The sequence below is a fragment of the Corylus avellana genome, chromosome ca3 (assembly GCF_901000735.1).
Source record: "Corylus avellana chromosome ca3, CavTom2PMs-1.0".
Lineage (NCBI taxonomy): Eukaryota > Viridiplantae > Streptophyta > Magnoliopsida > Fagales > Betulaceae > Corylus > Corylus avellana.
Window position 1 is genome coordinate 28,376,678 of NC_081543.1, and position 24,587 is coordinate 28,401,264.

Consider the following 24,587-nt stretch of genomic DNA (forward strand, 5'->3'; position numbering starts at 1 on the left):
ATTATTTTCTATTAGCTTACTTATCCTCTCATGAGTGCAGGTGTTTTTTTCGTTGTATTATTAATATATTAGCATCTAATGTGTTATTATATATCCGATATCTACACAAAAGCACATATATGTACAAAATAATAGATAATTTACAAATTAGATATGAAAATGTTGAGATTTACCAAGTTTGTAAGCGTGATGTGTTTGAACCTAAAAAAGATAACCTAACAGCCGTCTGATTTGAACATTAATAATACTTGACCTATTGATATTATGATACCAAATAAATCCTACCTGATATATATTTTTAATATATTTAGATTTAGATTTATGCTTATATATTATATATTATATAAGCATTCTAAAGATATATTAAAGAGACACTTGTCAACATTTTAGACGGTCACTTATTGCAATTTTAGCCTATTCTATTGAAGGCTTTTCCTCAGTATATTTAATTTATATTTATTTGTTTTCTATTTGGTTCGGGCATTAATAATGCTTGACCTATTAATATTAGGATAAAAGAAATCCCATCTGATTTAGTTTTCTAATATATTTTGATTTACTCTTATATATTATATAAGCATTCCATGAATACATAAAAGAACACTTATCAGCATTTTAAGCTGCCACTTTTAAGTTATTATTGAAGACTTATATATATATATATATATATATATATATGCCAGGTTTCTTTTTGAAAGTTCAAGGGTTTGAATGGGTTGTTTGAGAGGATGACAAAGATTGCTTAACTGCTTGGCATGGGGCTTGGAAAGGTCTCCTTAAGAGGGGGCACACTAGTGACAGCTCAATTAGTTCTTACATTGGAATTATAAATATACACCTTATTATATACAACCATTGCCAATACATTACAAAGGTTGTTGCTAAAATATCAAGTTTTCAGCTCTCTAAACCCTTAAGTTAAGGTTTTACCCTTTTATTTTCTTAAAAAAAAATATTTAAAGGTTTCTATAATAACATGGAAAATTCTCATGTCTGATGGGGGTGTCCTACTGTCTTAGCTATCCAGTGCTGCAAATCTTATGGCCTACATCAGGAGATCTCATATATGGATTCCATTGGATGGGATGACTTCATCCCTCTCATCTTTGTCATCTTATGGGACGGTTTAAGATCAATGATACAGTTGACTTTGAATATCTTCGGAAGTGAGATGATCTGATTGGATTATAACACGTGTTCCCCATCAAACTACACTCTTTAAGCCACTATATTAATCAAAATTAGAAGGTGGCATTGCCTGCGTGTATTACATGTAGGTGTAGTAGTCATGTCGGAGCACGCCAACAAGACTTGCTGTAATTTGATTTTTTTTTTTATTATTTTATTATTTTTTATTTATTTGGAGGTGTGTAGTATTGAATTAATGTCCGTTTAGTTTAACAGTTTCAAAATGTACAGTTGGAGAAAAAAAAAAAAAAAAAGTAATTTCAAAATATAATTAATAAAATTGTTATTTTAAAAATGCTATTAAGTGTTTGGTCAAATTTATTAAAGAGTATTATTTCTATCAATTGGGTCTTTAATTAGATCCTATCAATTATCAATTGGGTCTTTAATTAGATCCGACATTATTTCTTTATTAGCTGCGTTTCAAACCGACATTTTTTCAGCTTCTATTTTTTTTTTTTTTTCTTTTCTAATTACCATTTTTTTTTCAGCTTACTTTCAAATAACTCACTTTCAACGATTTTGCTTAAAAATATGTGTTTGGCCTGCGAAATCATGGCCCAACACACTCTTATGGTGAGAAGCAATGGAGGCCATATATTTATATATATAAATTTAATCTAGTAGAAAAATAAAATAGTTGGTCCTATAAGACATGTATTGTTGGTAATAGTAATCTCATATCTATGATACTGTGGGTTTTTTAGCTGCCCAAGAATGAGAGAATTGAAGAGAAAGTTCTTATTCCTTTGGTTGCATTGACTTACCAAAACAATAGTAGTACAAGCCAAAATTATTTTACCCCTTCTTATCCTATTAAGTTTTTGGGACAATTAGTGATTTAACATAGTATTAGTCATAGGTCTTGGGATCGAACCTTGATTTTGTCAATTCACCCCATTTAAATTAAATATTTTACGTGTTTGACTTCATCTATTAGAAAGAAGTTTGAGCCCACACGTGAGGGGCAGTGTTAAAGTAATGATTAAATGATTAAATTTACTTCTTCATATCCGCTTAAGCTTTGGACAACTGGTAATTTAACAGATCCCTTTTGTCACTCCATGTTCCAAGCCCTTATGGGGCCATGTTTATGTTTTGACTTACCCAAGTAATATTATTATAAATTTCTTACAAACTGATTGACGTGATACTTGTTACATTAGTATGACGTACGAAAATATGAACAATTATATGGGAATTCAAGTGACTCAATTTCATAAAATATGATCTATCACGTTAATTTGTGAATGACTATAGTACAAGCTCTAATACCTTAAAACATTTTACATTTGATAAAGCAAATTCATCCTACAAAATTTTAACACCATTTAAAAATAGTTTTTTTTTTTTTTAGGGAAAAAAAATAACATTTTAGTTTCACTTCAAAAGGTTTGAAACATGATCCTCTCCATTTCAAATTATTTAATGGTTCAGATTAGATTTTGTTACATTTAATAGTGTACATGATACCACGTTATTTAAAAATTTTAAATGACACGGCAACATATACACTATTAGATCTGTAAAATTTAGTTTAGACCATAAAATAGTTACTCTTTATTTCACCTAAAATAAAAGAATCCTGTCATTAAATTGTAGAATTGAAAACCTAGGGCGATAAAGTCACTACTTAATTAAGGACGTGTCATACATTGATTGTGTAAACCACCTATTTTAAATCATTCCTTCATCTAAATATATTAATTTGCTTTGGTATTTAGATGACATAAAATTTTGCCAACCATCCTAATTTTTATTATGGTCTGCCAGCCGGGGGGGACCATCTAGTAGATGCTTGATTAAGAATAATAACTCATTAATTATCTAGTGGTGCATTTTGTGACACGTGTCAAGACCGTGACAAATGTTAACACTAGAACACAATTCATTATGTGGTGAACCCAACTATAGGCTATATGTAGTGTAAATGGCAATAAAATATATGTAATATGTTATATGAATATAATTAGCCTAATTAAAGAAGATGCTAGTTTGTATAGGGAATCAAACCATTTTAATTGAGTGGCAACAAATTTCTTTTAATTAAGTTACAATTGAGGCTCTTAGAATTACTTATAAAGTTGTCCATAAGGGGTAGCTCAATCGGTTGGGGACCACGCCTCATAAAGCGGAGATCACTAATTCTAATCCCCTTCTTCTCTCTTGGGTGGACATATCAAAAAAAAAAAAAAAAATTACTTATAAAGTTCAATGTTGAACCGTCCATGTACATGTACATGTGAGAGGAGATCATATTCTTTACGTTCGGCTTGATGGGGAATGAGAGATTCGAACTAGTGACTTCCGCTTAATGAAGCATTGTCCCTAACCGAATGAACTACCAATTGAGAACATAATTAATAGACTTTATATATATATATATATAAACAAAACCTAAATCACGGAATGCCTCATATGGCATTTATGAGTAATACTAGGTACCATTTTTTTATCCTTCTAAAATCCTCCTAAAACTGATATGACTTTTAAAATCATCATTGGATTAAAATTCAAGTATGATTCATCTAAAATTTAAAGGTGATTTTAAAAGTCACATCAACTTGAGGAGGATAAAAAGATGGTACCTAGTATTACTCGGCATTTATAGATGGTTTGTTAGAAGCACACTTACAAGCTTGACAATTAGATGGTTTTAGAACATTAATTAAAAGATTAAATTTATTATTTTTTATGGGTTTAAATTTTTAGAACAAATGGTAATTTAACATGTGATTATTGTACATCCTACATGCATCTTATAAGTAGGATTGTACAGCAGAGCAGACCGGTTAAAAATCGGTCCGCTTCAAATATATGCCTGTCCACATAGATTACATGCAGATTTCCAACCTTATCTATGGGTGGGTGAATGCCCGCTCTGCTGTCCGTCCGTTACCTATATATATAAGAGGAATGATAGGGACCCAACTTTTTTGCCCAATAAAAGTCCAACTTTTGCCTTATTTATTTTTAAAAAATAAAATAAAATAAAAAATGGAAAAAATGTTTGAAGCAACCCTATCTATTTTTTGTCTTTCTTTTATTTGGTATTTTTAAAAAAATGAAAATTGGTATTTTTTTCATAATAATGTCATTTTTTTCAAGAAAATGTCATTATTATGAAGAAAAATACTATTTTTCATTTTTAAAAAAATATTAAATAAAAGAAAGGCAAAAAATAGATAGGGTTGCTTCAGACATTTTTTCCATTTTTCATTTTGTTTTTTTTAGAAAAAAAATAAAGGGTAAAAGTTGGACTTTTGTTGGGCAAAAAAGTTGGGCCTTTAGCATTTCTCTATATATAAACGATGATGTTTTGGAAAGTGAAAGGGTTTTTCTAGAAACACTTACACTTGCCCTTTCATTTCGCACAATCATTCAATCCCCTTCTGCATCGCCAAAGAGAAAACCAACCTAAAGGGGCTCTAACTCTCTCAAATATTCTCTCGATACTCGTTGGTGTTTTGTAATAGGGTAAAGATAAACAACACGCGGCGTGCGTGGTATGCCCGTGCAAAAAAAAAAAAAAAATTAAAAAAAAAAAAAGAAAAAAAAAATTGGCACGCCGCGTGCTGTGAATCAGTTCTCTTTGTAATAATACCCCTGTTATGTATTACTTCTGTTAAGATATTTAGTGAAGATTTGTACAAATGTTTTAGAGTTTATGGACTACAAATTACTTTCAACATGGCATTTTTTCAATATTTTTTTTAATTACTTTCTACCATTCTTTTGTTTTTTTCAAAGCTACTTGTTTTGATTAATTTGTCATTCAATTCACATTAAGTTTTATTTTTATTTTTATTTTTATTATTATTATTTTTTGGGTTAGATTGGTGTAAAAGAATAACACTCGAGTTTGATATTTAAGCTTGGCCATAGAAAATGAATTCGGTTAAATATCATATCCTTGCAGAGATAGTACGTGATGTGTTGCCAATTTTCATTTACACTGTTTTTTGAGTCCACCTTTAGCATCGGGAGATATATATTGGATCCATTAATTAGAAGTTCATTGGCTCCGCTTACCATTGAGGTGTTGATTTGAACACAAAATTAGATAACGAAAATAAAAAACCTCAAAATATTGGGTAGCTAGATGTGTATGAGCGGTTAGCAAAAAAAAACCATCCACCTGTGTAGGGCGGTGATTCTTAAGACCCATCCCATATGAATGGAGAAATAACGTTTAAATAAAAGAAGCCCATCATAAACGACCATATATTATGCTAAGATAATTGTGATGTTTTGTTCCTAATTGCAAGTTTCTTAATAACGACCATATATTATACTAGATAATTGCGATGTTTTGTTCCTAATTACAAGTTAAAGTTTCTAATTTAAGTCTCTCGTGGGACACTCAGGTAGTCAAAAAGCTATTTTTTTTTCTGATTTGTATATTACAAAATTAGATAGCTTTCGTCTTGTTATCTTCATTATAATGGTTGACCTTTTCTTACAATGCAAGCAACTCTCTCTCTCTCTCTCTCTCTCTCCCAAATAGAGAAGAAAAGAAAAAGGTCGTAAAGCTCGTGTTAGAGGCTAGTCGAGCCTCCACGTTCATGTTTGATTTGATGATTATTTTATGATACTTAATGGTGATTAAAGGTTTAATTACATGGGTTAGAAAAACCAAATAGAACTCAGAACTCACTATGTGATTAAAGAAGAGGGGAAGGGAATACTGATGTTGATAAAGCCTTATGAGATGGTCCTTATTGTGCACTTTGTAAAGATATATGGGTTAAGTTCCTCTTGAAGAAAAATCCCTCCAACAACCTCAAAAATTGGAGAATGTTTTGGGTAATTATAGTTTTTACTATAATTCTCTTACAAACTCACACGATGGTTCACATTTTATAGAAATGGGTATCATGTAAATTGTCACGTGACAAGTCTACATTTTAGTGGCTTATATAGTAAGTGTAACGTGAACTGCCATGCATGCACGTTAATTTGTAAATGTGGCAACTGTCATGTGACTGCCAATGTACTACCTGATAATCTACATTTTAGTAGTTGACTTGATAAGTTTTAGGTGAAGTGCCCCATCAATTTGTAAGTTGTAGTGAAACTATAGTACCCTGATGCACTTAAACCTCGATGAGACACATTGCAATTGATTTCTCCATCTCACTAGATCAGATAACAACTTTCCCACGCCAGAAACCTCCCTCGATATTTGCGGAATGAATCATTCACACCCTAGATTGCATGACCTCAACAACATTTGATTCCCTTAAAAATATTCGAGCCTAAGGCTCCAAACCTTAGCAAGGAAAGGCAGGAATGACAAGCCTATGTAAAGAGGGTAAGACCCTCTATTCGGTACATAGTCATACACACCCTTACTTTGTCAGTTTATCTTTCTTTCTTACACGTTCTAACTTAAAGCATCATATGTGATTCAGCCGGACCTCCGGTGTACTTCTTTAATTATTAGTTCTTTTTTTTCAACCTTTACTGTATCAACAAAATCCAATTTTTTTAATTATTTTTTTATTTAAAAAAAAGTCCAATTTATCAGTACACACTTTCTTCCAACCCTAATTTCTACTTTTAAACGTAGGGGTTGAGACTTGGACTATGTCGATGTTACTGAAGACCACGTTTGCTCATGCAAACTGATGACTCAATTGAGTAACATATTAAACAGGTTCATCTTAAGGAATCATTTGGTTGGCATTTCAAAACTTATTATTAGGGCAAATCCATTCTTTAATCTTTTTTCTTTCTTCTTTCTCCTTGATATTTAGTTGAATTTTGTTTTCACCATTGTCTTGGATCTCATATCGCTTCAGAGAAACAATGTAATCCACGCAGCATCTAATCTCCCCAACGCAATTCAGCTAATACAACAAGCCAAAAGACAACATAAAGAACAACATCTCATGGCTTGGAGCTCAATTCCTAGGATTGAGAAATGGTTGCCTGCCTCCTCCAGAAAATTTTCTCAAAATCAACTTCGATGTGGTGATGATTCACGAAACTTTCTTTACAACAGCTGCTATCTGTTGAGATTCATCCAAAAAACTTCTGATTGGATAGAGAAGCCCCCCATTGCAATTAAAACCTCTCATCTCCAAAGCTTAAGTACTATTGAACCTCATCATCCCAATTTGATCTTTCTGTAAAGCTCACCACAATGTCAATCATAACAAAGAAGGTGGTATCAATCATAACACGTTGTGAATAAACAAAGAAAGGTATTGAGCAAAGCAAGCTACAGATGTGGTCATCCATGACATAGGACCACCATAAATTCTTGGGCCTCGGAAACATGACCCACCTGATACCCTCCCCATTCATATATATATATATATACAAAAGCCTGCCTTGTTAAACAATCAAATTCAATTATAATTCCCAAAGTATTGTTCTCTTGGTCGCACTAAAGGGCACATGACACTAATGACCTATTCTAAGAATAGCCATTTCGTAGGTTAAAAGGGTCAAAAACCCAATGGGACAACCATTTTGAGTCTTGACCACCAATAATACCTTACCAATGAATTTTTAACTTTGCTTTTTTGAAAGAGAATTTACGAGGTTAATTCATCATAAATGTTACTAGGAGTGTCAATCCGGTTCCGGTTCCAGGTTATTGGCCAAAACTGGGAACCAAAACCAGGGGTTATTAATTTTGGAAAACCGGAACCGGGTAACCGGTTTTTGGTTAACCGGTTATACAATAACTGGCCGGTTCCAATTTGTACCCGGTATCCGGACTAGATAACTGTTTTTTAAATGATTTTGTACTTTAGGCTTATTTTTTGCTCCCCACTTCCTCCTCTTTTCTTCTTCTTTTTCTTTTCTCTCTACCCCCTGTTCCGCGCCCATGGTTTTCATCTTCTCCATTTTTATTTTTATTTTCCCCTGTTGCTTAACGCGTCTTCACCATCTCATTCATTCTTTCTTATCCTTATTATTTCTTCTTTCATTCTCTTTAACGCAAAAGCTAAGAGATTAAGAGAGAGGGAGAAAGGGAGAAATCGAGAGGAGACAGAGAGGTAGAGGGCTATAACGACTAACAAAGGGCTCTGAAACAAACAAACAATATAAACTTAAAAGCAAATATAAACCTAAAGTAAAAACAAAAGCCAATATATATATATAGCATCACAAAGAACCACAATTTACAAGGTGGTCAAAAAACATTGCTCGACCCACGTGATCGGACATGCTAGTTTGACCATGCATCACAAAGAACCACAATTCACAAGGTGGTCAAAAAACATTGCTCGACCCACGTGATCGGGCATGCTTGTTTGACCATGCAATTTGTGTGGCACTATTAAGAAACACAGCCAGAAGAGTCGGCTCTCTATTGATCAAACTCATTAAAGTTAAAAGCATTTTCATTGTCCCTTCTTTTCGGGGTGTCTGTCCCTGTTAGTGATACTAATCCTCTTAACTAGAGGTTGTAATTTTTAGTTGTACATTGGATCTAAGTATGAGTAAAAGACTATATAAATAAACTCTAATTCAACTCATTTAATTAAGCGGGTTAAAACTCTCACCACTAACTCGCAAATTTTGTATTGAGTTCGTGTCAAGTTTACAGGTCATGTAAAAAATTATCAGACTTAAAATATCGCATGTAAGGGTGTTTGAATCAAGTCATAGCATATGTACAAGATTATATAAGGCAACCATAACACAACCTATTTAATTAAACGGATTAAACTCGTCAACCATAATCCACTAATTTAGGTTCGTGGATCTTGTCAAAAATTGACAACACTACCCCTAGCTTGTTTAATTTTCTTTTCCTTCTGTTTAGTTTCTTTCTTATTCACTTTGCTGTATTATTTGTTCGGGGAAAAAAATTGTCAATAGTAAACCTAAATAGAAGAAATAGCATTCTTTCAGGGCACTGTCTTCTACAAATTCAAAGATTCGAGACTTATCATTGACCCACATCGGCTTCATTTGAACGAGAATCGAACAACATAACCATCCATAAGTAAAGCCCAGTAAGATTGAAGGTGCATTAACTATCTGCTTCTCTTATATAAACAAAACAAAACAAAACTGTACTGATTTACACTGGAAAAATACTATGAGGCATTGTTACTTCATTGCAGTAGTTCTACATATCCAGAAACTTGGGTAAAAAGAATTTCAAGAGAATGTTTATACCTGCTTTGAAATTGCGCCTATGCAAAGGTTGAACAAATGGAAGGCACAGCAATTTCTGAGGCTGGTGTGACTCTAATGCTCCAAGCCTCAGTGTCAGTGATCAGAAATATGCATACAGTTGCAACAAATACTTAAGTTTTGCCAGCTTGAAGCTCTGGAAGAGATAGCTTTCTCAGCTTTCTGTCATGATTGAGCATGGCACTTACACTCTCAACCACCAAAATAATCTGCAGAGAACTCCAGAACACTCGATTATTAGCGAAGGTTAATCCAATGTTTTCAAAGGATATAACAGCTGATAATTTCTTGGGAATCATTTGATATTTTATTGAAATTTCATATTTTGAGCAGATATTTCAGTATAAGGGATTATTACATTAGGTTTCTTTTAATCCAGAGTCAGCTAGTAATAGACCTATTAACCTTGCTTGAAAAATTAAAAGGAAAAAGCTGTTTTTTTTTTTTTTTTTCTACGCAATACAAAGGAAATTGGGTAAGGGGAGAAATGGCACTAGAGCTCCACTATAAATGATTGTTATGACAAAGACTATATGTCAGCTTTTTCCTCCCTTAGCAACTGCAGTTCTGAATCATCTGATACTATCAAATTCACATCAAGGAAAGTGTATAATTTGACTATAAATAAACAAACCTGCAAACAAGCATAAGCCATTGCAGTTGCAAAATAGAAGTTTGCATTGCCAGTACCCTGCAAGTTTAATTAAATAAGTCAACATCTAGAAAAGAAACATCTTTACGCATCTGACCATTGAGATCAGCTTCAAAGAGCCATACCCTCCATATCCATAGGTTGTGCATCACAGGGCTAAGAAGAGAAACCCCAATGTAACCACAGAACAGGAAGAAAGAGAATTGCATATCTGCATGTCATGGAAGACAAAGTTTAGATATCAAACCGAGTCTAAATAAGTCAGTAACAAAAGAGAACCTGCTAACTTGCCTGCAAGTTCGTTAACAAACAACCCCAACAAACCCAAGTATAGAGCTGAATCTCCAACCTAATTGAAATTCAAACATAAAAAGCCAGGGAAGAACCAATTAGCTTCTTAACATAACATAAATTCAGAAACGTGAACAATAAAAATGTCAAAAAAGAAACCCAATTAAGTATCAGTTCTGGAGGCTAAGGTCAATTGTCAAATCGACACGACCAGAATTAAGATAAGAAAAATTGAAATCTCTCTGCGAACCTTTTTGGAAGCTTGCAGGTCTATCTTATAATTTTTTTAAGTAGCTTTTTTTTCCGAGTTTGTATCAAGATACCATGAAGATATGAGTAGAAGTAGATAACAAGGGAGGAAATGAATCCTATTAGTGAGGAGTCTTTCCTAAGAGATAATTTATGAACCTATAGCGCACGTATGAAAATTTTCAAATAACAACAAAAATATGATATTTCAGGAGTACATGCATAAGTTCATAACATACCCAAAAAGTTACAATCTCATTGACTAAATCAATTTCAACTGACAGTCAAACTTCTCTTTTCAAATTTCTAGGCCAGAGTCTTCCCTCCTAATTTCAAATTCTTAACCTAATTTAAAGGAACTCATACATGCAACAGATTCCAAATGATGGTAAAACTATCTTTCCAAATTGTGAAGGAGCTCTGCTGGCCAACAGGCCTTGGTGTTCTTTTCAAGTGTTTCAGTATTTAGCTAGTAATATACAAGTAATAATCATTTACCATACCTAAGATTATAAACTGACCTAATTTTTTGTTAAGTGTGCAATAAAAATAAAAGGACAACTTTGCAATATCTTTTGATCAAACTGCACAAGAAAACCCCTAATCCCAGTAAAAATCAAACTTAAATAAAATAAAACGGAACTTACAGAAGGATAAGACTTGAGCATTGAAGAGATTGCAATGTACACAAAAGCCAGAAAGTAGGGGCGGTGTTTCAGCCGTATGGCTAATGGCAGTATCATAAACAGAATATTCCCATGGAAAACTATCAGAAAGAAATTTCTGAAAAAATCAAAAACTTCCGCAAAGAAATACCTGCAGTACAACATCAGACAGACGACCATATAAGTCCAACAACTTAAAAACGCAGGATTTTGCTACATTACAGTAGAGTTATTTTTTGGCTCACCATAAGACACCAATATTAGGAGACAGATCTTGCACAGTGAGCATGAAGCCGTAAGTTCTGCAAAACCATCCATGCATAGGAAAAATTAAGATAGCTTATTAGACCATATAGTAACATTTTTTAAAGCAAGTAATCCAGCTTAAGAACAAAAGTTATGGTACATATATTGTCTATATGCATGAAATAAGGTCCATTAGAGAAGAACATATATTGGTGGGACACTCAATCTCAAATCTCAAGCACAAGATTTGTTTAGGAAATACAACCATATAGATTGTTTGGGATATCAAAGTAGTAAATAAAACCCCAATCTATAAAGAAGAACTTAACTTTGTGGTAGCAAAATCCTCCTGTTATTCTGTGAGTTATCCACCAAACTTTGGGCTTCAATTTTAGAACAACATAAAATATAAGGACCCCTTGTGCATGATTTTACTTTTACATGCGGTAGCTATAGCCTCAACATTGTATGATCTTTACTAAGTTTATTCAAACTACTCGTATTCTTATACACCAGAAATTTTTTGAGATATCTTCATTAACCAAACACGTATGAGATATCTGGATCAGCCAAGTTAAGTGCTTGACTTGTTATTATACTCAGATTAGCCAGCCACTCTAGCAATCAGCCTACTATTCGTTCCTTGACCCAGCAAACAAGTCACACTCCTCAAGTGACATCTATATATCCTATTTTCCTATTTTGTGCATCTTCTATAAACACAGACAAACAAATCATAGAGATACAATTCTGAACTAGCTGCAAGTACTGCAATATCACAATGCAGAGCACTAGTGCATATTTTTATTATATCAACAGATACCTTTTAAACAACTCCCAGAGACCACCATACTGTTTAACAGATACTCCACATAGAACTAACACATAGATGGACCACAAAGAAGTCCAGAATAAGAAATGTATGATTGGTCTCCAGGAGAAAACATGTAGTACTTCTGGTCGATCCATCGAGTCCTCTCTATCTTCGGAAGGATTATCTCCAACTTCAATGTATCTTTGTTGCATGAACAATTTCCTAGGAGGAGTATCTGGACCATATCCTAATAAAAGAATCACCTGGAACAAAAATGATGATAAACACCCAAATATACATATCTATTGTAAATCTAAAGAACTTGTGCGTGTGTTTTTATAAAGGATTACCATTTCCATCAACACAATAGGGCAAAGAAAGGCATACCGGAATAATCAGAATTACAGGGTACAGGGACAGATGTGTTGCCATGACCCATCCAAAAGCAGCCAAGGGAGCTAGTCCTGCATTCCATCAGAAAAACATATTTAAAAGCAAGAAAAAAGCTACAAAAATAAGCAAGCCTCAAATACATCTTCATCCATCTCTATGTCAATTACTAATAATCCCACCAGGAAAACAATATATATCATGGAGAAGTAGTTTGATGAAAGGGTAATCAGAAATTAATATTATCACAAAAAAATGCACTTAGTTCATGTGATTTGGATGTTCTTGCATGGTATAATCGCCACATGATATGGGACCTCGACTTTGTCTCAAGGAATCAATTGATCATTGCCTCAGTTAGGATTACAACAACACTAGAGACAGTTGAGAACTCCATATAGTCATAAGATGATTGTGATCCAATGCATATGTGTGTGCATTTTTCCATCTTTATAGGCATTCATTGTTGCACTACTAGGCAGTAGAGACACGTTTTTTATAATAAGATTAAAATATTTTTATAACTATGTGGCAGAAACAGTTCCTAGGCCCTGGCCTCATGTGTAGGACATGTCTATCATTTGAGTATCTATGTGATTTAAGCGAATGAAACTTCAACCAGTTGAATGTTGATTGCTACGCGACCCAACTTCAGCAAGCCAGCCTCCAAGAATTAGCAATTATTCACAAATATGCCAGACAAACATCAAAAGAAGTTTTGGAAAAAGTTATGCAAAGACCAAACTCAAAATGTTTCGAGTTCAACACAAGCCTTAAATCAAAATATATCAGCAACTATGAAGAGGATACAAACATACTTATCAGAAAAAAATGAAGAGAATACAAACATGAGAGAAAATTAGAATATTAGTCTTTCGCTTTTTTTAGGGGTGTCAATGCGGGCGGTTGAAAACCGCCCACTAACCGCTAACCGTTATAACCGCTTAACCGTATTAATCGCTAACCGCCTAACAGCTATAACCGCTTAGCGGTTAGCAGTTAGCGGTTATTGGGTTTACTAACCGTTACCGCTAACCACCTTTTATATAATATATTTTTATAATTATAATTATAAAAATATTTATACATATAACATAATCACTTGATTATTAAATCACAATTTTTTTAAAAAATAATTAAATCAAAAATTTGAGTATTAATATATCATCACTATAATTTATATGATTATATCATTTTTTTTTTTTTTTGATAAGTAATTTATATGATTATATCATATAATCACTTGATCATTAAATCACAATTTTTTTTTAAAATAATTAAATCACTATTTGAGTATTAATATATTATCACTATAATTTATATGATTATATCACATGATCAATTGATTATTAAATCATTTGATTATATAATAACAAATTATACATATATAATATGACATAACTCATAAGTATACCAATTCATACTAATACAACAATTAAATATCTAGAGACTTATTTCCAATGTACGTTATAAACTTATAAGTCTATATATGTTTTTTTTTATAAGTATAAGTCTATATATGTTATAAGTCTATATAAGTCTACATATGCATATGAATAATATAAATGTATAATATCAATACTTAATTATATGATTCAATGACAATTCAAATACTTTATTCAAGACTTCAAGTGAATCATATTATTAATGTACAATGATGATATGATTCGTATAATATCAAATTAAGTAATTGACATTAGATTAAACAATGACCAATGTGTTACATATAAATACAATTTAAGTATTAATGTATTATCATTATAATTTTAATAATTTATATATTATCATTATAATTGATATGATTATATCACATGATGACTTGATCATTAAATCATATGATTATATAATAATAAATAATACAATATAATATGACATAACTCATAAGTCATAAGTCTACAAGTTAATCATATGATTCATGTACAATGATAATCACAATTGATTCAATTGAATTAAACAATATATTACTTATAACTACAATTTAATTAAAGCATTGTTAGTAACGAAGGTTATCATTTTTTGAATTGTCATAGTATTTTAATTACAATACAATTATATTAAGCACGTTTTGATATGTGTACATGCTTGTGCCTTAATATTATTATGTTTAAGTTTATAACTTTTCTTCTTTTGATGTCCACAAGATTTGTTAGAAGACCAAATGAGAGGATTGATGAAGTTTTAATGTTTTATTTGTATCATTTAATATTTTTGATTTTTCAATATGGGCTCTTTTTATAGCAATTGGGCCCAAGAAGACACTAAAAATACAAAAAAAAAAAGGGTAAAAAAAAAGGCCCAAAAAAAAAAAAAAGCTCAATTTTGAAAAAGCAGTTAGCGGACGGTTATCTATTTCACTAACCGCTAACCGGCAGTTAGCAGTTGCGGTTAGTGAAATCAACTAACCGTTAAGGCAGTTACGGTTAGCGGTTATTGCCAATAATCGCTAGCTAACCGTAACCGCCTTGACACCCCCTAGCTTTTTTAATTTTTTTCCTCTTTTCTTTTTTTTTGGTTTGTGGTTTGGAGGGTCGTGGTGTGGAGGACGAAGGTCACTAGTATGATTATTTGAGGAAATTATGGTTCTCATAAACAAACTTGAAAGCAAAAATTACTAAGTTAATCTCAGAAACCCAAGCAGACAATGAAAACTTAAGTGCAATACAACAACTGTTAGCAGCTTACCTTTACATGCTCCAAAAAGGCACAAAATGATGGCCAGGTTTTCAACTGGGGATGTGGACAAACCCACACATGCGACTATCGTGAAAGGATTCCATAAGTACACAAGAGCAGCAATATCTCCAGAAGGAATGATCTCTACAAACAACACGAACACAGTGGTTTATCAGCTTGTGAAAGATGAATAGGGGGTAATCAGAATGATGGTTATATAGATTGATCAAAACACAAGTTTCTCGTAGAAGTACCATATGTGAATAGGTCTATTTTGAAGGGAAGGGGTGGGGAACACGGACTTGGACTCTTATAACAGTCACTTCCAACAGTCAATCCATCTGCCTGTAAAGATTCCAAATTTTCTTTCTTTTCCTCTGCCCTCCTACCATTTAAAAGAGATCTCAAAGGGAGGGGAATTTAGTGGCATAAACACTGCCACGATCAAAATTCACAATAGCCTACCCAAAATACTTTGCTAGCTTGAATATTCCAGTACCATCTCAGCTGATCCAAGAGTCATATTGCCAATGCAACAGCCCCAGAGGTAATTTTTCTGTGTGTACACCAGTACACGTCTAAACCATCAACACTGTTCAAACTTATTTATGGCTTAATAGGGTGAATATTTTATCTATCAAATGCATAAATCTTTTTAATCTTCCATCACCATCAACAAATCAGCTACACGCTAAATCTAAGAACGCGTTCCTTTTTTTTTTTTTTTTTGGCTGTCCTACAGTCTGCAAGTTCAAAAGCTTGATTCAATTGTTCATTATTCTCTAGCATTTTTCTTGTACCAACACTCTCATTATCTAAAAATAAATTATAACTTTCCTGGAAAATCCTAATCACACCAGAGCCTAAAAGAAGTATCCTCTTTGACTATATAATTACCTGACTTTTCCGGTAATTTAAAAAGGCCTAGAAGTTTCAAACTCTGACTATATGTCATCTGAAGTTTCTGGCCACTAGCACGAATGAGCATGGCATTGATAATATCTGCAATCACAAAAACCAAACTGTATCCAAGAGTGTGTTGATATTTACTGCCTCACCAAATATGCAATATAAGTTAAATAAGGAACAAGAAAAATGAGTAATATCCAAGTCTCTTGGAAAAAGGAGATGAAACAAACAAACACACAAGATTTTGAGCTGTCAAACACACAAAATAGAAGTGAACTTTTGTTTCACCAATTTCGAGTATGAATATGAAAGCACAAGTTCGTATTAACAATCATAATAGAATTACCATACTGTCACTAACATGGTTAAAAATACAAAAACACCAAGAGCAACGTCAGAGATGTTGTGGCCTGACAACTTGACAGGCAAGCCACCCAACAAATGTTGTAGTCTTGCAACTGAACATGTTCAAATGGTTCTTCTTCGAAAATGACACAAACACAACACAAAACACCAACAAGCAAAACAAGAGCACCAAACCCAAAAATCCTATCATCAAAATGAAAATGCGTTTATCAATGTTTTTTCATTCTTAAGCTTACTTACCAACAAAAATGAAAAAATGTTGACAAAGTGGTGCTACCAGAGAGAGCATGTATAAAAAGAAAATTGTGTCACATTATGATATGACACTATCAAAGCATGCCCGAAGTATCGATCTAATACCCAAGTGCACAAAAATGTAACAAATAATATATTTGTTCCAAATGTGCGAAATTATCACTAAACATTGGATTATTACGATTTAAAGCCTACGACACAAACAACCATCTGAAAAAAAATAATAATAATAATAATAATAGGAAAAAGAGACAAGAGATGCATGTTACCTGCATAGAAGATGATCAGGTAGCCCTTCGATTCTGCACCATCCGATAAATAGTTCAATAAATTTACCACACCAATAAAAACCGATTGCCTCTACGCATTCTATTCAACTAAAGCACCAGAGTTCAAAATTATCTAAGACTCTGTTTGGCAGCGCAGATAAACGTTTGCCTAGATCAGATTAAGCTCCGTCGAATTCATAGCATCTAGCTTTATATAATTTCACCTTAAATTCATAACTCTAATTCGAAGTTGAACCGGATTTGAAATGAAGCATAACAAACCACATAGGTTCATTTTGCTATGATTGGACTGTAGTTTAGGCTGATTTGTGGTACCTTTGGACTGTGAGTGGCCCGAGAAGCGACAGTAGCAATGGAGAGCCATGGTACATAGATCCTGTACCACAAAAACACACAAAATTATATTCAAAATTTCACATAATTTCAAACTAACGAAAAGAGGAAAAGCAATGGACCTGCGTAGGGAGACATTGATGACTGTTTCAACCAGTAACCCTCGGCCACTGCAAAATCAGCAAACAGAAAAACGAATTGGATTAAGCCAAAGATCTAAGAATGGAATTAACGGTGTGCGAGAGAGAGCGAGCGAGAGAGAGAGTACGGCGGCGAAGGCTGGTGAGAGGCGTGGAGACTTCGGGGCGAGAAGCGAGGTTGAGGTTTTTGGGAAAGAATATAAGGATGAGTCTGAAAATGGCTGAGGCTATCACCCAATGCCAAAACCATGGCTGCTTCTTCTTCTTCCTGCTCTGCTCTTTAGCCTCCATTTTTTCGCAGTGTGTTTATCTCGGACCAGAGCTGAATTTCGAGTTTCAGGGGATCTAGCTTTAGCTTAGCTACAAAACGTCGTCGTCTAGAGAGACTAAGGCGTCACTTTACCTCTTATAATTCGGAATTTTATTTCTAATTCCAACAACGATACACACACTTCTACCTCTTCGCACTTAATTTTTTGGTGGATTTTAAAAACATTTATAATGGATTAATTCAATAAATTATTATTAAATTAAAATATAATGATAGTTTTAAACTTATAGGAAAAGGAAAATAGGCGTAAAAAAGTGAGAAAGTGTGTGTAGCATTATTCTTTTAATTAAAATGGGAAAAATGGAGACAAAGAAATTATATAGGTCTTTTTCTTTCTAAGCAAGAAAAAATGGTAGACTCTCCAAAAACAAACCCAAAATAAAATTACAATACAAAAAATACAACCAAATAATAAAAAATTAGCAAAAAAATGACATGTTCCTCTTTGTTAGGGTTGCAAAATTTAAAAGTGGTAGCTAAAGCCAAAGGCGTACGAACCTCGAAAGGTCCCCCAACCCTCTCCAAACCCCCACTTAGAAACAGTAACAACTGCAAAAGGAAACTGAAACGAGAAAGGCATTTTCAAAATCCAGCCGATGAAAAGGAGAACAAACTCTGATTACACAAGTCTCCACTACAATATCAAACTACATTGGCACAATGAGACTAAAACTCACAAAACACAAATAATACAACATAAATATAGAATAACAAAGCAAATAACAGAAGCACAACACAACAACAAACCCAACAACAGCATCAACGATGGAGGAGAACGGCGTGCGGATGGTGAGTGCAAGCCACAAGTCAGCAAGTGAAGCTCATGTGTCGGCATGTGGGAATTAGGTGTGGGTGCGGAGGGGGTCGACAGAAAGTAGAATGGCCGAGGAAGATGGTGATGCGCGTTGATGGACAAGACTAGTGAAATATGACATATTGAGCTTTGAAAAAACCATATATGAAGAAAAAAAAAAAAAAAACACTAGTACCGCCAAGAAAGGCGAAGGAGGACATGTGGATGGAGGGGAGGTCGAGGTCAATAGTTTTATGGTGGGGAGATGCGATGTGGCCCGCCATTGGTGGAGGAGCGAGGAGGGGCCGACGTTGCTGGAGAAGGGAAAAATATACCAAAAAAACAAAGGGAGAGGAAGGAAAACAATACGATTGGAAAAGAAGAAGATGAGGAAGGAGGGAAAAGCTCATACTCTTAGAAAGAAGGGTCTCTCTAAAAAAAGAGAGAATCGTAAGAAGAAAAAAAAATTTGTTCACATAGGTCGTATTAATCCTAATGAAAAAAAAAAAAAAAGAAAAGAAAAAGCGGTAGGAATGTTTTCAAAAAATCGATTGGAAGTGACCCATTTTACAAGTTTGTGTGCTCTAAAGTTAGCACTACGAGACATCTTCGAAGCGGTTCAAAAACACTAAACATTCATGAAAATATAAAAATAATTTTCACATTTATGTCATGTCCAAAAAAATTTTAAAACCAAAAGCAAAAAATAACCCAAAACGCACTAACAATTTGTGGAAAAAATGATATTTATCATTCTATATATTATATTATAATTTAAAAAAATGAAATAGTTAAAACTTTGTTACGTTGGCAACTTACTATTTACCATTTTAGTATTACTATATTAAAAATAATAAATATTAATGTGCTAAAATTTCTCTTACCTATTTGGATAAGTATACTTGGTAATTATTACAAATTAAGGCTTACAATATAAGATGGAAAGAAATTTTTGCCAAACCAGGCTTGAGGAAATATCCTACAACCCAGTTAAAATAGTGTTAAGTGTCTATAAACATTTAAAACGAACATTAAATTTTTAAGGTCATTAATAGTAGTTTTCTAACTTAGACTGACGTTTTAAATGTTTACAAACACTTGGCACTATTTTACATGGCCAAACTTGTGGGCTCATAAAGCCGGAGAGGGGATTGAGGCAAGGGGATCCTATCTCCCCCTATTTGTTTCTTATCTGTGCGGAATGGTTAAGTACATTGTTGAGCAAAGTCACGGAAGAAGGTAGCTTGACGGGGGTCCCTACTTCAAAAAAGGGCCCGCGTATAAGCCATCTTTTTTTCGTGGACAGTAGCTTACTCTTTTGTCTGTCTAATCTTGCTAAATGGGAGTGTTTGACAAATATTTTACGGATGTATGAGGCAGCTTCGGGGCAGAGACTTAATAATAATAAAACTTCCATTTTCTTCAGTAAAAATACGACCCAAGGGGACAGAGTTGATTTGTTGGAGAGATCTGGAATCCAAGCTACCCAAAGATATGACATGTATTTGGGTCTTCTAGCCTTGGTGGGGAAATCACAGATTGTAGCTTTTAGGAGTATTATTGATAGGGTGTGAAAAAGGTTGCAGGATTTGAAGTTAAAATTCCTTTCCCAAGAGGGGAAGGAAATTTTGATCAAAGCAGTGATCCAGGCGATACCAACATATAGCATGAGCGTTTTTCTTCTTCTGAAGACGTTGTGTTCGGAGATTAACTCACAAATGCAAAGATTTTGGTGGGGACACCAAAAAAATGATTCGAAGATACATTGGATGAGTTGGGGGTGAATGGAAAAATCAAAATCTACAGTTTCGTGAATTTTATAGTTTCAATAAAGCACTCTTGGCAAAACAATTTTGGCATCTATTGTATCAACCTAAAAGCTTACTTGTAAGAATTATGGAGGCTAAGTATTATCCGGGAGGATCAATCCTTGAGGCACGAGTGGGACATCGTTCTTCTTTTGCTTGGAGGAGTATTCATAGCTCTTGTGACATTGTTAAAGAGGGTTTGGTATGGCGTGTGGGTAATGGATCTTCGGCTCGGATTTGGAAAGATAGGTGGTTTCCTTAACAACCTTCTTTTCGGATTTTATCTTCTCCTTGGTTGCTTAACCCGGATGCCAAAGTTAGTGAGCTTATTAATGAAAATATGAAATGATGGAATCCTCAGCTGCTGGAATTGTTATACTAAGGAGGAAACCCAATTGATTCAATCACTCCCACTTAGTTGTACCAATCAATGGGATGTTCTTATTTGGAGAGGGACAGCAAATTGTATATTTTTGGTTCGGAGTGCTTATTATATTCAACAAGACCTTGTTGCCCAATCTTTGGCGGGAAGCTCCTATCAAGTGAGTATACGAGAGGTGTGGAGAACACTATGGGCGTTGCTGGTTCCTAATGCAGAAAAATTTCTTATGGAGGGCGTGCCACGATAGCCTCCTTACATGTGAAAACTTGTGTGCTCCTATCAAATGAGTACACGAGAGGTGTGGGGAACACTGTGGGCGTTGCCGATTCCTTACGCAGAAAAAATTTCTTATGGAAGGCGTGCCACAATAGCCTCCTTACACGTGAAAACTTGTGTAAAAGGAAAATCATCACCGATCTTTTGTGTCCTTTTGTGGAATGGAAATCGAGACAAGCTTTCATATCCTTTGGTAGTGTCCATTTGCCAGAGATGTGTGGAGCATGGGTAGGATTAATATCAAAAAATGCAGTTTTTCCGGTCTTGAGTTCATGCAAGTGGTAGAGGGAATTTTTAGTGCGTGTACGAAGGGGGATATCATCCAGTTTGTGGGGATTGTACGACACATTTGGTTGAGGAGGAACAACGTGCTACATGGGGGAGTTAGTTCACACCCTCGTGAACTTGTGCAAAGGACATCACGTGCCATTGAGGAATATAAATAAGCGCAGGTTGTTGGGGCGGTGGATAGAGAAGTTGTGGCAGCCCTAAGCCTAGTGTAGTGGGAAGCTCCTGGACATGGGTGTGTGAAAGCAAACTGGGATACGGCTTTGGACAAGACGACTGGTAGGATGGGCTTTGGAGTGATTGTTCGTGATCATAATGGGCGTGTGAAAGTGGCACGAAGCAGACCTCAATGTGGTTTTCTCACTCCGACAACAGCTAAAGCAAATGCGGCTTTGATGGCGATCTATTTATGTGTGGAGATGGGTTTCCCGAAGGTTCATCTAGAGGGAGACGCCAAGGTCATGGTGGATGCTGTGAAGTCTTTGGAAAAAAAGTTGCTGCAAGGATGGGCATGTGATGGAAGATATAAAAGAGGGAATCCAGGCTTTCTCACAACAGAGGATGGAGAATGTGAAAAGGGAAGGGAACTATGCAGCTCATAGCTTGGCTAAGCTTGCAGCGACCAATCTAATGGATAGAACGTGGGTTGAGGATTTTCTTGAGTGTATTCAAGAAACTGTTTTACTGGAGCAATCTTCTTCAGTTTATTTGATTATCTAATGAGAAGCATACTGCTATTTTTCTTCAAAAAAAAAAAGAGTTTGAGGATATTTCCTCCAAATCAATGTGGAGGAAATTTCTGTCCATATAAGATTATAGATTTAGTCCCAGTCTTTCACCCTATAAAGTAATTTTGTGAAGAAAAAAAAAAAAAAAGGTGCAAGTTGGACCATCTTAAGATACCAAAAAAGTATTTTCATAAATTTGTTGTGTCAAACATTAGTGATAGAATACATTACATAAGACGGGTGGTTAATAATTGTCGGCTAACTGCATTAACTGCTAACCGCTTTTGAAGACAATTAGGAAAAACCGCTAACCACTTATGTAGTTATTATTAGCGGTTTTATGCTTTTTCAAAACTACTAACCATATATATATATATATATATATATATATATATATATAAAACAATGTCGTTGTTGTGCTTAAAATTTTAAATATATATATAAAAAAGTATAAAAATCTAAAAACGATATCGTATGTAGTATGTAGTATGTAGTAAGATATTATCGTATTACCATAGAAACAACATCGTTTTTTTTTTCTTTCTTTTTTTTCTTTTTAAAAGCGATTAGTTGTTAATAACTCTACTAACCGCTAACCACCGGTTAATCGCCTAGGCGGTTAAACAGTTTATGTGACACTTACCATCCTAATCATTAATATAAATATATAATATGATATAAAGGGTAGAAGATGGGTGATTAATTGTAACTATTCTATCTGAGGGTAACCATGGTATTATTTGCCCGTTGGGAATTGCTATAGAGGGGCCTAGACAACGAAAACCACATTTACTCTCTTAAGATCAATTGAGCTATAGCCTAACTCAGCCTCACAAAAATATTAATGATTTCCAATGCGACTAATAATAATCAGGCTTGTGTAAGTGATTCTCACTTGCAGAGAGTTGAATTCATGACTTAGTACGTGTCCAATCTCATGAAAATTTGTTTTAGACCACTTAACCACAAACCACTAATTGTCCAATCACTAAAATTGGGGCGGAATCACCCTTTGGCTTGGGGCCAGCCCCCAAGACATAGGGTGGTCCCCAAAAAAATAAATTTTTGTTTAAAAAAAGTAGACTTCTAAAAATTAAATTTTGCCCCCTCCAAACAAAAAGTTCTAGTTCCACCCATGACTAAAATATAGACCTGTCATATAAATTTTTCTTAAGAGTTAATGGGAAAATATGTATACCGAAAAATATTTTCCAACAATAAAGCCAAATTCAATGGTGGGTTGGTAATGGTAACCATCTGGTTACCCACTTCCTCACGTTAGGAAATGATGCGAGTATTAATCTGGGTCAGTCAAACACTCATCCAATAGAAGAACGATTCGGTCAACGACCACAGAATTTAAGGAATCAACAAACCTCTACGGACAACAAAGAAAATAAAAATTTACAAAATATTTCGGTAAGGTGATAAAAAGTGAATAAATGAAGAATTATACTATTATATATAAATTTTAGAAATAATTATCTTATACTCTATAGAGAATAATGTCAATGTTAATTCAACTTTAAAATATCAGCCATATTAAAGTCTATTTGGGATTGTAGTTTCAATAAGTGCGATTTTAAAAATTATGTTTTTTAAATCGCTACTTTTTAAAATTGTAAAGCGTTTGATAAAACATGTTAAAAAAATATTTTTTTATCAAATATTTGTTATGCGAAATCTTAATTTTGGTTTAAATTCGCACATTTTCAAATAAGCACCCCTAGCCTGCTTATCGAAATCACAGATTTTTTTTCCTATTTTAAATTAAATGCTTTTTAAATCATAGTGTCAAACGCCTTACGATATCTTTTAAAAATGCAAATTATTCTTGTGAATTCGCAATCTCAAACGCACCCTAATGTTTATCGTATAATTTTCAAAATTATAGTAATAATTTGGACCTTTAAGAAGTCTCCTTTAACTAAAAAGTGACATAAATTCACATAAAAACACATTTGAAATTATTTCAAAGAAAATTTGTTAAATTGGTCTCTATAGTTTAACCTTGGAAAAAATAAATTTCTATGGTTTCAAAATTTACTTACAAATCCATGTGGCATGCCTATGTAACAAAATAATATTTTTATACAAATTTTATTAAAATGAAAAAAAATTGGCTTGGACACCCTCGAAGGTTGGTTATGGAGGTGGCCGAACCCTCCCAATCGCCTTTAGGTGTGGTTCGGCCACTCCTAACTGTCGATACCCTAACAATCAGTTTTAGGGGTAGTCCGCCACATTCATAGATCTGTTATGAAGGTGGTCAGCTATTTCCTTGGACTACCATTGAACCAAGTTTCTTTCTTTCTTTCTTTTATTTTATTATAATTTTTTATTTGAAGATAAACTTA

General features: G+C 33.9%; 1 protein-coding gene across 2 annotated transcripts; it reads right to left on the bottom strand.

Annotated features, from left to right (window-relative positions):
• Positions 1-9,170: 9,170 nt before the first annotated feature.
• On the bottom strand, positions 9,171-17,997 carry LOC132175346 (uncharacterized). Of its 2 annotated transcripts, none has more exons than XM_059587259.1 (14): positions 17,753-17,997; positions 17,607-17,654; positions 17,467-17,527; positions 17,131-17,163; positions 16,229-16,353; positions 15,341-15,475; positions 12,656-12,732; positions 12,278-12,531; positions 11,454-11,510; positions 11,191-11,359; positions 10,295-10,352; positions 10,129-10,214; positions 9,986-10,042; positions 9,171-9,560 (listed from the first exon to the last, which is right to left on the bottom strand). In XM_059587259.1, exons 1-14 carry the CDS (start codon positions 17,913-17,915, stop codon positions 9,465-9,467), a joined length of 1,419 nt encoding a protein of 472 aa, XP_059443242.1. In that variant the 5' UTR covers positions 17,916-17,997; the 3' UTR covers positions 9,171-9,464. The 2 variants fall into 2 exon arrangements, with proteins under 2 accessions (XP_059443242.1, XP_059443243.1); XM_059587260.1 differs by having other exon boundaries at positions 16,229-16,333; positions 17,753-17,794.
• Between the last annotated feature and the right edge of the window lie 6,590 nt (positions 17,998-24,587).